The 14,783-nt window shown below is 37.0% G+C and overlaps 1 protein-coding gene across 1 annotated transcript in view; it reads right to left on the bottom strand.

The window, feature by feature from the left end:
• Positions 1 to 14,223, bottom strand: part of LOC149566162 (Metal-dependent phosphohydrolase) — a 161,559-nt gene extending 147,336 nt beyond the window's left edge. The window contains exon 1 of the mRNA XM_089819583.1: positions 13,969 to 14,223. Within this exon, the coding sequence (XP_089675709.1) occupies positions 13,969 to 14,184 (216 nt within the window). The 5' untranslated portion in view covers positions 14,185 to 14,223. The remainder of the gene's footprint in view (positions 1 to 13,968) is intronic.
• Between the last annotated feature and the right edge of the window lie 560 nt (positions 14,224 to 14,783).

The raw sequence follows: 14,783 nt of genomic DNA on the forward strand, positions 1-14,783 counted from the left end.
CTTGGCACCCACCAAATACTGCTGAAACTTGGTTAGTGCACGTACGATGGCTAACATCTCTTTGTCGTAGATGGAATATAAGTGTTCTATTTGCGTAAGCTTCCTGCTCTCATAAGCTATGGGGTCTCTATCTTGCATCAGTACCGCGTCAATGCCTTCTCCGAATGCGTCGCACTCCAAAATGAATGATCAAGTGAAATTAGGTAATGCAAGTATAGGACAAGTGCTCATTGCCTCTTTCAGCTTATCAAAAGTGAGTTGTGTCTTTTCATTCCACTAGAAAGACCCCTTCTTTGTCAGATCCGTTAAAGGTGTGTTGAGCTGAGAGAATCCTTTAACGATGCTTCGGTAATAAATGCACAATCCGAAAAACCCTCGCAAATCCGTGAGTGATTTTGGGGGAGGCCAATCAAGGATAGCCTGAATCTTCTCCTGATGAACTTGAACTCCATATTTACTGACAACATGCCCCAGGTACAATATTTCTATTATAACGAATTCACACTTGGATTGCTTGGCGAACAAAGACTACTCCTTCATGATCCTTAGGACTTCATCCAAATGCTTCAAGTGCTCCTCCCATGTCCTGTTATAAATAAGATCATCAAAAAATACCAATAAGTACTTACACAATTATTTGTTGAAGATGCGTTTCATGCATGATTGGAATGTAGTAGGTGCATTTGTCAATTCGAACGGCATGACTAGGAACTCATAATGCCCGTGGTGACAACAAAAGGTAGTCTTTTCCACGTCTTCCTCCCTCATGCGGATCTGTTGGTATTCAAAATGGAGATCTATTTTCAAAAAATAGACTGCGCCATGTAATTCATCCGGCAACTCATCTTTCCTTGGAATGGGATATCTATTTTTTATTTATTTTTGTTCAACGCACAGTAGTCCAGACACATGTGCATCGTCCTATCCTTCTTTTTGACCAAAACCACTGACAACGCGAAGGGGCTGGAACTGGGACGGATCTATCCTTTCTCTAGCAGTTCTTGAATCGTCTTTTTGATCTCATCTTTGAATTTCTTGGGATCGCGATAAGGTACGGTTATGACCGGCTTGGCTCCTGCTTCCAACTCAATAGTTTGTTCAAACCCTCAATGAGGAGGTATTACAAGAGGAATGTCTATAAAAACTTTATCATGTTTGCTTAAAATATTCTGGAGATCATTATCCTAGGGAGGTGTTCGTTGCCCTTTTATAGGTTTTGCCGAAACAAAACAATGTGCTACCCAAGCAACATCATCACGTCGAAAAATTGCCTCCACCCGATGCCCAGAAACTTCCTTCGAACCCTCATTTGTCATTTTGCGAAGAACAACCTTCTTTCCATTGACAACAAAAGTGAAATCCATTTGTTTGAAGCACTGAGTGTATTCATCAAGTGTCTCCATCCACTGTATGCCCAAATAACCTCCATGTCATCAAGGTCCACTATGAAGAAATCCTCAGTCACTGTGTGATTCACCATTGTGATACTTAGTTGAGGAACAAGGTGTGTGTAGGGCAGAAGAGTCCCAGACCTAAAATCTTGCGTACACCTTTGTAGGTAGACCTCTTTGCTTCACCAGAGATGAGTTTATGAAGTTTAGAGTAGCTCTGCTATTGAGCATCACCATAAACCTTTGTCCTTGAAGGGTTTCCCGTACACTAAAAATTGTGCACCTCGAGCTACTGGCTAGAGCAATAGTTCCTCCACGTCGTACCAATGTTGCAATTCTTTCCGTGCAGTTCAAAGTAACCATTTTGGTGTCATGATGTTGATTGCCTTCAGCAGGTATTTCTTCCTGTTCGTCCTCATCATCGAACACAACCTCAATGTAATGGATCTTCCCTTTTCCGAGGTATCCATGGCCAAGTTCCCAAGGTCCCTTGCAATTGAAACATAGTTTCTTGCTTCAAAGCTCCTGTCTGGTGGCTTCGTCCAACGACAGCTTCTTGGGCAGAGGTTTATTATCTCTATCCCTCGAAAACACCGGTGGTTTGGAATGTGAGTAATTTTGCGAGGATGATGCCAATGATGATGCCATACTCTGTGCCTTCTTAATGGCCTCCGACAGGGTGGTAGGATTGAACTCCTTTACCCAACCTTTCAGTTGTTCTATCAGTCCGCCCATGAAGAGCACTACCCATCTTCTTTCATAAATGTCCGTGACCAAAACAAAGAGTTTATGAAATTCTGCAATGTACTAGTCGACCAATCTAGTTTGTCTCAACTGTGCCAAATCTTTGAAATTGAGTTTAGGATCTTTACCATCAAATTGATCTATCAATCTCTCAATGAATTCCGCATAAGTATTTATTTGATCATGCCACAGTGTGATGGTTCCGTGATGCCACCATTCATGCACAACTCCCTCCAAGTGCAATGTGACAAATTTAATTGCTTCTTCTTCTGGCATGGGATTAAGCTGGAAGTAAGTATCAGCGTTCATTACCCACGCTTAAGCAAATATGGATCCGGATCCGTCAAATGGAGACTCATGCACAACTCCCTCCAAGTGCAATGTGACAAATTTAATTGCTTCTTCTTCTAGCATGGGATTAAGCTGGAAGTAAGTATCAGCCTTCATTACCCACGCTTGAGCAAATATGGATCCGGATCCGTCAAATGGAGACATTCACTTTACTCAACTTCCTTCTGAGATCATCATTAAAATATCCTCTATTTTCGCCCCCCAAATATCTCATTCTCAGATCTGCATAATCTTTGTAGGATATATCTTCCTCAAAATTCGCATTTTTCCAATCTTCCCTCAGCTGTTCTTGCATTTCTTCAAAGGTTGGTTGTTCCCTCCGTGTGGTGGAAAAGATGGCATGGAAGGTTGATAGTGTGCTGAATGAGGGTTTGCTTTACCTGATACCTAGTCCACGCTGTGTCCATTTTGTTCACCGGATATTTTATTGTCTACCAACTTTTTGAGAGTTTCTTCCATCAGTCATTGAGTATCATTGATCTGTATCTGATTCCTCACAAGCTCCCTCAGTACTGCCACAAGTTCGGCGGTTGTGGGTTCCAATTCAGCAGCCATTCTATCAACGAAATGGGTTCTTCTCTTCCGCCTATAAACTCTCATTCATTGTCCACAGGTTGGTAGGATTGAAGCTCTAATACCACTATAATATTCCTTTCCCTACGGCTCCTCTAGAAAAGATCTCTCTTTGTTAGATACTAGAAATGTTACTTTGTGAAGCCATTGTGGAGGCCGTACGAATTACAAGAGCAGCACAGTTAAGTGGCAAAGTTGTACGGACACCTATTGAGGAGACAGACAACGGAGTGGCCGTACGGTACAGTCGTACGGTGGAAGGATGAATGACAAATATACTGTACGGTATCAGATGGACGGTCATACTAAGGAAGAATGAGCAGGTCATACGGTGACACCAAACAAGGTCGTACTGTGGGATACCAAACAGGGTCGTATGGTAGGTGGAAGGTGTATGATGGACTGAGTTCAACCGTACAATAGCAGGCTGAGGGGAAGACCGTATGGTAGCAAGCAAAAGTCTATGAGGCCGTATAGTGGATAAGTAGGTTGGTCGTACGATAAGAAGAACGAAGCCAGAAGATGATTTGATAGCTGACAGATGGTTAATGTTGTGTATCACTGAGCTACAGATCGAAGGCGATTTTAGTCTTTCAAACATAAACTTATAATCCCAAATTCATCAGACGAAATCCAAACAATAATGGAGATCGAACATGAATAATCCTTCAATTAATATATGCCAATATGATAGTGCTCCGACTTGCCAAATCTGAGCAAAGTGTTACAAGCGGCAGAATAGGGTGAGTGTTGAATCCCACAAAAACCGGAAGAGCCAAATAGGGAAGATCTTTCACTTCCGAAATGGCAAACAACAGAGAACTCCAACAAGAATTCGCAGTACAAAGAAATAATCCAAGTTGCCTACCTAATGACTACCTACAAACCGTGCTTAAATACCCGTCAGGAAAACTTTTTGAGGGTGTACAAAGGTAGCCGACAGCAACAAACTACGGAATCAAAACTAAAATGGGTCTAAGATATATTAAATCAATCAGCCCATTAACAATAGTTTGACTAATGATTTATTTTATAATGGGAACATTCACTCCCTCCTTCAAATGTAGAAAATGTTGAAAACCCTAACAATAAGAAGAGGCCACTTTGGGCAAGAAAGATGATTGAAGAAAATCATGTCGAACCTGATGAAGTATTTAGAGAAAGCAAGAAAACGAGAAGTCATTCATGCCATGTTGCCCTAGTATCCGAACTCCTCAAATCAAAACCATTAACTGTTGAAGAAGCATTATCATGCCAGCCTTGAAAGATGCAATGATTGAAGAATATCAATCTATCTTGAAAAATGATGTATGGGAAGTCGTACCTAGACCTAATGATAAATCTGTTGTCTCCTCCAAATGGCTATTCAAAATCAAGCACACTCTAGATGATAGTACTTAAAAATACAAAGCCAGATTCGTAGCTCAAGGATCTTCTCACAAGGCGAGAATTGATTATCAAGAGACATTTGCTCCAATTTCTTGATACACCTTTGTTAGAACCATTATAGCCATTGTAGTATCTAAAGGGTGTAAGATACATCAAATGGATGTCAAGACTGCCTTTCAAAATGGTGTTATTGAAGAAGTGTATATAGAACAATCAAAAGGATTTGTCACTCAAAACAAAAATTCCTATGCGTGCACATTGAAGAAGGCACTCTATAGCCTTAAACAAGCCCCCAGGGCATGGTACGAATGGATAGACAATTATCTCTCTCAATTAGGATACTCCAAAAATAAAGCTGATCCTAATATATATTTCAAAATATCTAATGGAGAAATGATTGTTGAGGGTCCAAGACTTCACAAGGGGGTCATCTTACTTATGCAAATCCACAAGAAAAGGGTCAGCTTGGAGAAATCTCAGCAAAGTGATTAATGGGTCTTCTTTTGGTCCCATACACCGTTGGTCTCATGGACGTCATTAAAAATCTTTCATTTCATTATTCTCGCATTGTATGTTGATGACTTATTGATAACGGATGAAGACCATCTTATAATAAAATGCAAACAAGATCTAGCAGTTGAATTTGACATGAAAGATCTTGGACTTCTACATTACTTCTTGGGTCTAGAAGTATAGCAAAAGGAGAACTACATTTTCTTGAACAAAGGAAAATACACTGCTGACATCTTGACCAAAATTGGAACGATGGACTACAAGCCTTTGACCACACCAATGAAAGCAAATCTTCACAAGCTTAAAAATGACGGATTTGAATCAGAACCTACTGATCCTACTTACTACAAGCAGATAATCAGATCACTAATGTATTTGGTGAATACTTGTCCTGATATTTGTTACACAACTAATACCTTAAGTCGATTCATGTGTGAACCTAAAAAGATTCATCTAATGGCAGCCAATCACACCTTACAATATTTGCATGGTACGATTGGACTTGGTTTTAAATATGATCAAGTTGAGATCCAACTTCATGGGTACTCTGATTCTGACTAGGCCGGCAGCTCCACTAGTCGTTAAAGCACTACAGGATATTGCTTCAGTCTTGGTTCAACTATGATATCTTGGTTTAGCAGAAAACAGCCATCAATCACCCTAAGTTCCACAAAAGCATAATATATAGCTGCATCAATGGGAGCCAGAGAAGCAGTATGGTTTAAAAAGTTACTAGTTGGGTTATTTGGGAAGCCTTTAAAGCCTACAATTATGCATTGTGACAATCAAAGCTGCATTAAGTTGTTGGTAAATCCGATTTTTCACAACCGATCCAAGCATATTGAAATTCCTTATCATTATGTCAAGGATATGGTAGACAGAGATGTTCTTAAGCTGGAATACATTTGCACTGATGAACAAACTGCCGATATATTCACTAAACCTCTCTCTAAGCATAAATTGGAGCATTTCAGAGGTAAACTTGGAATGATCCAAATATGATTGTAACTCCTAAGACTGAATCTCAGTCATATTGTAAAATATATATTATATTCATTTAAATTTTTTATATTAAAGAGTTACTATCTGTCATGTGCAAAATATGTCATGAAAGGTGACAATCTTTCGATGATATATATATTTGGAGGGGAGCTATTGAAAGGTGACGATCTTATCAATGGCTGGACTTGTTATCATGACAGACTACATTAAGTTGTTGTCTCGGAGTGTCAGAAGTCATGGTAACGAATATATCATAATTAGACTACTTTTGTTGTCGAGGAGTGCCGTATATCATGATAGAGTTCATGAAATGCTGACTACTTGTTATCTGATCGACTTAGTCGTCCCAGAGTGCCGGAAATCAGATAACTTATTCTCTTGATAGACATCACTTGTTTGATGTCAGTGCACATATCAAGTGAATAAATTTTTTTCTTGTGATTCAATTCTCCCTCACTAAGAGGGAGTGTTAAAGATATAGCTTCAGTTGAATTGAAGCAAGTAGTAAATCAATAATATATGTATACCTAATATTATCTGCATGTGTGTGTGTGTATATATATATATATAGAAATGTGATTTACTAAACCTCAGATTGAATATTGTTATATTGACCTTCATTAGCAGTAGGCTATGCCTTATAATCGCTGGTCATATTTAAGTTATGTTGTGCCCGTAATTATAGTTGAATCAGCACTTACTAATATTGACTAAGTTCATGTCCACGTAAGGACATGACCCTACATGGCACTTGTGCCACGTAGTCATGTCTCTACTTAGACATGACTCTACGTACCTCTATATAATACAAGCCCATCGCTTCTTTTGAACGATTATCAATACATGGCATACATCGTTCTTACAGCAGTGAATTCATAATATATTGCCTCTGCAATTCATCGAAGATATAGTGCATATCACAGTCACACAGTTTACTGAGGATAATCACATCCAGTTTAGTTCAATTCTGATCATGCAAAATGAATAACAGACCTGACCTGAACATATAAATAATTCATATCAGAATTATAATTGAGTAACAGTAAATTCATTCCTTCTATTCTCTATCAGAGATCCTATAGAGATTTACAGTTACGAGGTAAGAAAACCACATAGGTATGTAGCCTTACACAGCAATATTAAGGGATGTAGCAGTAGAGAATCAATCTCAACTAGAAGGTATCTTAGTGGGCACCAAGGGGTCAAAGATTTTTCAATGACAGATCCTCCCTTAGAACATTAGAGGACTAAAATCTCCATCCAAAAAATGGTCGCTTTAGAGACTCTTTGAGAAGCATAGACCTGAGAAAGATTTTATTTAATAAACAAAGTTGCATGATGTCCAAGTACAGTAGGGGGCAGTAAACAAAATGGCTGCATATTCTTTGCAAGTGTTGGCTATTGTCCAAAACTATCCCAAGGTCTCACTAGAAGAGATCTGCAATTCAGATTCATGGTTGGCTTGTATAGTAAGAGAGATTTAACAATAATCTCAATGTGTGTGATCCTCATTCTAAACAAGAAAATGGTACCTATCAGTCCCAAATTAAGGCATTGGTGAAACTTGATTAAAAATTCCAATAGTTGTGATAGGGAAATTGAATGCAAGGATTGACTCCTCTGAGATGATAAAAGAATCCTAGAACCTAGGCAATGAACAAAGTTATACCTCTTTTGTCAAGGATAATTTGTGGTATATCTATGCATAGTGTTTGGTTCACTTGGTCACAGAAAAGGTAAGGATAATATTGCTGCAACTGCAAGGATCAATCAATTCTTGGCCTCTACCTTATGACTTAACATTGATGTTGTCTTAAACATGGAGATCCTCCACGAAGTTGGCTCTAATCACTAACCCATTCCTATGATTATTGACAAAGACAGATTCCCTCGAAGAGTGTCTTTTGTTCTAAAAAATGTTGCAAGGATCAAAATGTTATTGGCCTCTACCTTGTAGCTTAGCAAGGATGTTCTCTTTCACTCAGATATCCTCATAGAAGCTAGCTCAAATCACTATCCCATTTCTATTATTATAGACAAAGTTTCCATTAAAAAGTGCCTTTTCATTTTGAAAAAATATCCCTATAGCATAAAAATCCAGACACGGTGGTTAATAATTTCTCAAAAGCCCAACATTTTTTTGGGGGGCAGATGTACATTGTCAACAAAAAGCTAAAAGCTTTGAAACAACAGTTAAAGGAGTGGAATCATCCTGATTTCAAAACCTATTTCAAAGCAAGAATCAACTTTTTTTATCTTAAAAATAGAGTACAAAACAAGGATTTTGCGTTATGTGGAGAAGAGCTCCAGTTGTCCACCATAACTAGATACTACATAGTACATACTAAACTTGCTGAAGCTAGCTACATGAAAGCAAAGATAAACTTGAGAATAGAATGGCTAACATTTAAAAACATTTCCAAGGCAATAAATTGTTGAATTCTAAGGATTCTGAGAGAGAAGAAATTGCTAGTCAACTAGATAATATCTATACATAGATCGTCTAAAATCATTAGTCAAGTCAGATTGTTCAAAGAGGGAAATTATTATCACTAGACTTGTTAAATGATCATGCAACATAAGAAAGTGATGAAACTGTCTCTCCGAAATTGGAAAAATATGACTAGGGAAGACAAAGCAAGGAGGGAGAAGTAGAAGCCATTTCCTAGACCAATTCTAAGCACAGTTGGAGTCTTAGATGATACAACCCTGATATTTGCAATGCCAATAAGGGTTGTTGGAGGCCCTTCTATCACTCCGTGCTCCCTACCCTCATTTTGTTGGAATGGGTATTTTGTTTGCATGGAGAGAACTATTTCTTCATTTCTTCTCTTTAGTCTCTCTTATGGTCTCCGTGAGGGTGTCACACAACAACTATTTGTAGCAGAAACTAAGGCCTCTACTTCCGTTTTGCCCATCCCTATGTCTGCAATGATTGCCTCTTCTTCAAGCTCTACTTCATGTTGAAATCTTATTAGTAACTATAGTTGCACATGGGTAGTAGTCATAAAGAAACTGATCCATTCCAACATTTGATGATGCTGGTCTTGATCCCCCTCACAATCTAATTCAATAGGTAAACAAAATGTTGTCTCATGGATCCTTCCCCTTACAAAAACTTTTTGGTTCCCCAAAACCAGTCATGGTCTCAATAGAAGCTCAACAAATGAGTTTATAGATTTGTCTGTACAAGAAATACTCATTGGGATCACTTTTCCAGATATTATCTCCCTGTGCCAAAATCCACACATGAAGATGAGTTGCATCTAATAGCTAGAACTGGAAAAATGAGTTTTTGAGGACTTAATCTGTCAATTCAAGACCTCTTTGACAATAGTGGTAGATAATTTTTTCAAAATTTAGATTGATGTGGATTCCAAGTGAATTTATATGAAAAGTTGGTTCATCAAGTTCAGCATTAGAATTTCTACAAAAGTATAGCCCACTAAGGCTCAAAGAATTCATTTGTACTAGCAGCATAGCGAATCACCACCAATTAAGAGCTATATTAAAGAGTCTTATGAGATCATCTACATACTTCACGAAATTTTGGAATATTCCCACAATTGCATGAAGCTTGAAGCTGATTAACACTGGACACAACTACAATTCGAAGAAGACTTAATCTATGTATGCCCTCACACCATACAAGCAAACAGAATTGAAGTAGAGAGAGATATCACCCAAGTTTTATGGACAATCCCAGATTAATAAGAAATTTTGAGGATAATAGCTTTGGTCAGATATAGAATGATGATCGATTTTATGTAACATTTATATTTTTTGTTCATATCATTATTTATGGAAATTAATTATCATTCATATAACTGATTGAAACACCATATGTCCCAAGTATATTATTGATCTGCATTTAGTGATTATTACTTGCAGATTATTGTTATGTCACGTTTCATATAGGATCCTGATCGCGCATTATTATCGATGATCATTTTCAGATTGGATAATTATATATTTGTGCAAGATCAAATCAGATTGAACTTAATAAGCATTTGAAATTGTTAAATAACAAATCCCGATTAGAGATTGGGTGTCTAATTTGATATGAAAAGGCACATTCATGAACAGACACGTCTGTCTTTTCATGGGATATGTCTCTTCCATGAATACTTAATGCAGATCTGATCCACATAAGGAGACATTGAATTCAATAAATGTTCTGCCTTTTCTTTGGGATCGAATACTACTAATTCAGATTCAAACCTGTGGAGCTAGATTCAGTATTTTTAATATTGATTTAGCATTATCTCCATCAAGAAAATTGGTCCATTGAATTATTCATCGAATTACTGATCAAGTGAGATTCACAACTAATTCACATGTTTGTCTCAAGAAGAAATTGGGTGCATGCACTCCTGTTCAAAATGAATTACCAGTCCCTGACAAAGAAAGAAATCGTGCGTTTGAACCTTAAAGTGTTCCCAAAACTTGTATAATAATTTGTGTTTTGGACAAATCAAACAATTATTCAATGAAGTGAACAAATGGAATCAATATTTAATGGGCTTGCATCCATCTCTTCCCATGCTTTTCCCCTTGCAGTACACGTGCATCAACTGTTATTGTCTATTTGCAAACTCCTGTGTCACATGGCATATGCATCTATTAGCATCTATTGAACAGATGCATGTGTGTTACCATATGACCCTTCTGTGAACTTCTAATATGTGTATGTGCAAAGACTGATATAGTGGGAAGTTATAATTAACTGAACACAAATTGTGATTACCAATGGCACCCAAACTTTTCAATTGGAATACAAAGATAGATTATGGCAATAAACTCCACAAGTGGAATGTACTAATCATGGTTCCCAATAATTCCAGATGATAAAAATATGAATAATTGATTGTGAATTGTTATTTAAGCGCAATAGAAAACACCCAATACTTAAAAATTTATAACTAAATGTATTCAGTCTCATGAGAGATTGGCTCTTGCGAACCACCACTCATGAAACATGGGTCAATGAGTTTGACTTTAAACTACACAGTTGGATCCTGATAGCAATATCACAACCAAATTGAATGCAAACAACAAAACTAATCTACTGTAATTAATTCAAAGAATACTAAATATTCAACTAACAGGAGCAGAATTACAGATTACACCCATAAAAATTTCAAATCACTAGAAGAGAAGGATTTAGTATATCTGAACTTTTCCAAGTGAGTGGAATACAAAAACTGATTCGTAGTTACAAATCATAAGTTCAAACGACAGGAAAAGGAAAACCCTCAAATTACAAACAACTGGATTAAACATACTGATAACTCATAAATTTTTAAAATGACTCAAATGTAACCACTTATGACACCTTAAATTTACAAAAGATGAAAGAATGCCTGATAACATAAAAAAAATTCAAACAACCCAAATAGAACAACTCTTTAGAAAGAGAAAAATTCAAGTGATTGAACAACTATGTATACCAAAAAAATTCTAACGATGACATATTAAAAATATTGACATTCCAAATAACTGGAATGCAAAAACAAATTAAATGATGCAAAATTAGGTTTAATTAAATGATTGGACACTAGTCACCCCTAAAATCTATAAATGGTAAGTACTGAGTACACAATAAATCCCAACTATCTGGAATGTACAAACTAGCTATACTGGAGAATTCTATTCCTGAAATAGGAAGATTCTGGAATAATGTATACATTAAGGACACCATAAGTTTCCAAATAACTGCAAAGGAATAGCTTAGTGAACTCAAAAAATATAAAAGATTGGCTTGAAGGACTCATTACAACCACCCTCAGATTCCCAATGGCTGGAATGTAGAGAAAAGTACACCAAAAGTTTCATGTGACTAGGATAAAAACTGGTTCAATGGCAAAAGGACTCAGCTGACTCAAATGAACACTAGCTAATCCCACGTTTTTCAAATAATTGGAATAGAAAGACATTACCCCAATCAAAAGAAAAATTAAAAACATATTCAATAAACAATATTTACAAGAAATGAATGAATGACTACACAAAATTTCAAATAAAACTGGAAAACAGACAATGTTTAGAGCTAAATTGTTGCAAAGAAGTGGAATAGAAAGCCTTACACCCAAAAGATAAAAATGACAGGAATACAGAGGCCAGGTGCTCCCAAAAAATTCAACAGACTAGAATGAAAACTGATTATGTACAAAATTTCCTGAGTTACCAGGTTCGGACCTTGTTGCCCAGATCTGGGTCCGAATTTGTGCCCAGGTTTGCTGCGGGTCCGGGCAGGGTCCTTAATTTGGACTGTGGGTCTGCCCGGGTCCTTAATTTGAACTGTGTGTCCACTTGGGTTCGCGCTGTGGGTCCGCCCGGGTTCGCACCCGGATTCACTGCAGGTCCAGGCAGGGTCCTTAATCTAAACAGTGGATCCGTCTGAGTCCTTAATTCGAACTGTGGGTCCACCTGAGTTTGCGCTAGTGTGAACCTGGGCGGACCCACAATCCAAATTAAGGACCCTACCCAGACCCGCAGCAAATCCAGGCGAACCCGGACAGACCCATGGTGAACCTGAGAGGACCCGTGGCGAATCCAAGAGGACCCACAACAAACCCGGGAGGACCCATGATGGACCTAGGAGGACCCACGGGTTTCTCTTTTTTTTTTTGTATATATAATGCATATATATATACACACTAATGAACCCAAATGAGAAAGAAAAAAATTGCCCAAAGCCACGAGCCCAAACCCCGAACCCGAATCGGCAACTTAGAAAATTTCAAATGATCAGGAAAAATGGATTATACCCAAAAAGTAAACCAAAACAGAAATATTTATTACATCCAAAAATGTCAAATGTGCTGAATACAGAAACTGGTTGTACCCAAAAGTTTCAAGCGATCAAACTGCGAAGACTGAATTTGACCAGAGAAAAAGATAGCCAAGGGCCATTTACAGTCCAATGAATTTATTTTTTGAAATAGGCAAATTGACTACAACAAATTCGGTACACTCAAAAGCTTAAAATGACTGCATTACAAAGACTGGGTGCTCCAAAAACAAATCAACTGACTGGAAGTGAAATTGATTCTATCCAAACTTTCAGATGATTGGAATGGAAAAACTGAATAGCAACAAAGATAAATTAATAACAGAAATATTCATTATTTTCAAAAGTGTCAAATAGATTGAATGCAAAAACTGATTATCTCCAAAAGTTTCAAGTGATTGATCTACAGAGGCGTTTATAGCCAATGAAAACAAAACAAAATTCAAATGATCAGAACGGAAGGATTATTTCTTCCCCAAGCATATTTATTTATTTCAAAAAAGTGAAATGATTAGACCAAAAAGATTCACCATACCAAAAATCAAATGAGAACAATGCAAACCCTGATTGGACAGGAATAGGAGATTAAACATACTCATTTTTTTCATATGAATAGAATTGAAAGACAAAATGTGGTCCCAAAAAGCTCAAATTATACTCTATGGATAGTATATATATATATATATATATTGGACTCCCATAAAAAGATAAAAATGTATTATAAAGAATGTCTGATTATACAACAAGTTTTCAAATGACTACAAAGGCTGATTCCACCCAAAACAAAGAATGGCCGATTATATATTATATAGAATACCCACAAGTTCCAAATGCGTAGAACCCAAACGGTAATTATACCCAATAATCCTTTTATATTAAAGCAAAACGAAATGAGAAGACTGATTATACCTACAAATTCAAAACCATTGAATGCAAAGGCAAATAATGCCTCAAACCATCAAATGAAAAGATTGACCATACGGAGAAATTCCAAATGACTGCAATGTGAAGGCTGATTACACCCAGAAACTAACAATGACAGGAATTAAAATAGACATTATACTACAGATTCTAAACAACTGCAACGAAAAACTGCTATACCAAAAATTGAAATGAATGGAATGACGAGATTGGTTTGCCCAAATAGTTCTAATAATCGGAATCAATAAAGAACGTCAGAAATAAAAATATTAAATTAAAAAAATGACTTACCTTGAGGCGCTGGCAGAGAGAAAGAAAATCAATGGCTGAAGAAGCGGAGGGGCCATCATCTTCTGAGGTTGTGCAGTCGACTCCGTTCATTGCCTTAGATAATCTTGCTCGGGACAAACTGTTCTGAACTTTGTTATGGAGAGGGAGAGTTAGTAGACCGTTGCGGGAGAAAATAGAAGATGAAAAGGGTGTACTAAATAATCTTGTCATCCCCATTCCCTCTCACCGAAGTATTAAATTTTTTTAATGTGTGCAACTTTGTGATGTCTAATGTTCGAGTATCTATACTACGTCCCTTTTTAGAATATCCGTCCAAATCAAAGGGTATCTTTCGTTCTCCCCCTTTCATTGGGTGATTTTAGGAGAAGACACATCTATCAATCTACAAGGATTTTGTATTCTATATCTAAAAATGTTGGTCTATTTTTTTATTATTGAAATAATGCTAAAGTATACAAATATAGAAGCCCCGCCGCATATGTTTCCACATCAATTATGATAAATACAAAGCAGCAACATCAATCATATCATACAACATAAGTAATCAAAGTGTTCCATTTAAGTCACAACGATGTCAATGCTCGAAAAGGTAAATCAAAATATTGTCAATGCACTCAGTAGTGGAAAAAATTAATGTTGTTAATGTTGAAAAAAAATCTTTAAACCATGTGTCGAGACCACATTCCTTCAGCTGAGCAAGAGCTTGACTTGTTACTTGATTTGTTGAATTTGAAAATCCATCCTTAAATTGTTCTCAACCTCAACCTAAAGTTGGAAAAAGAGAGAAGTCAAACAATAAAAAATGTTTGAGTAAA

Source organism: Cupressus sempervirens, chromosome 3 (genome assembly GCF_028749045.1).
Source record: "Cupressus sempervirens isolate cs-2001-9-10 chromosome 3, ASM2874904v1, whole genome shotgun sequence".
In the NCBI taxonomy this organism is placed as follows: domain Eukaryota; kingdom Viridiplantae; phylum Streptophyta; class Pinopsida; order Cupressales; family Cupressaceae; genus Cupressus; species Cupressus sempervirens.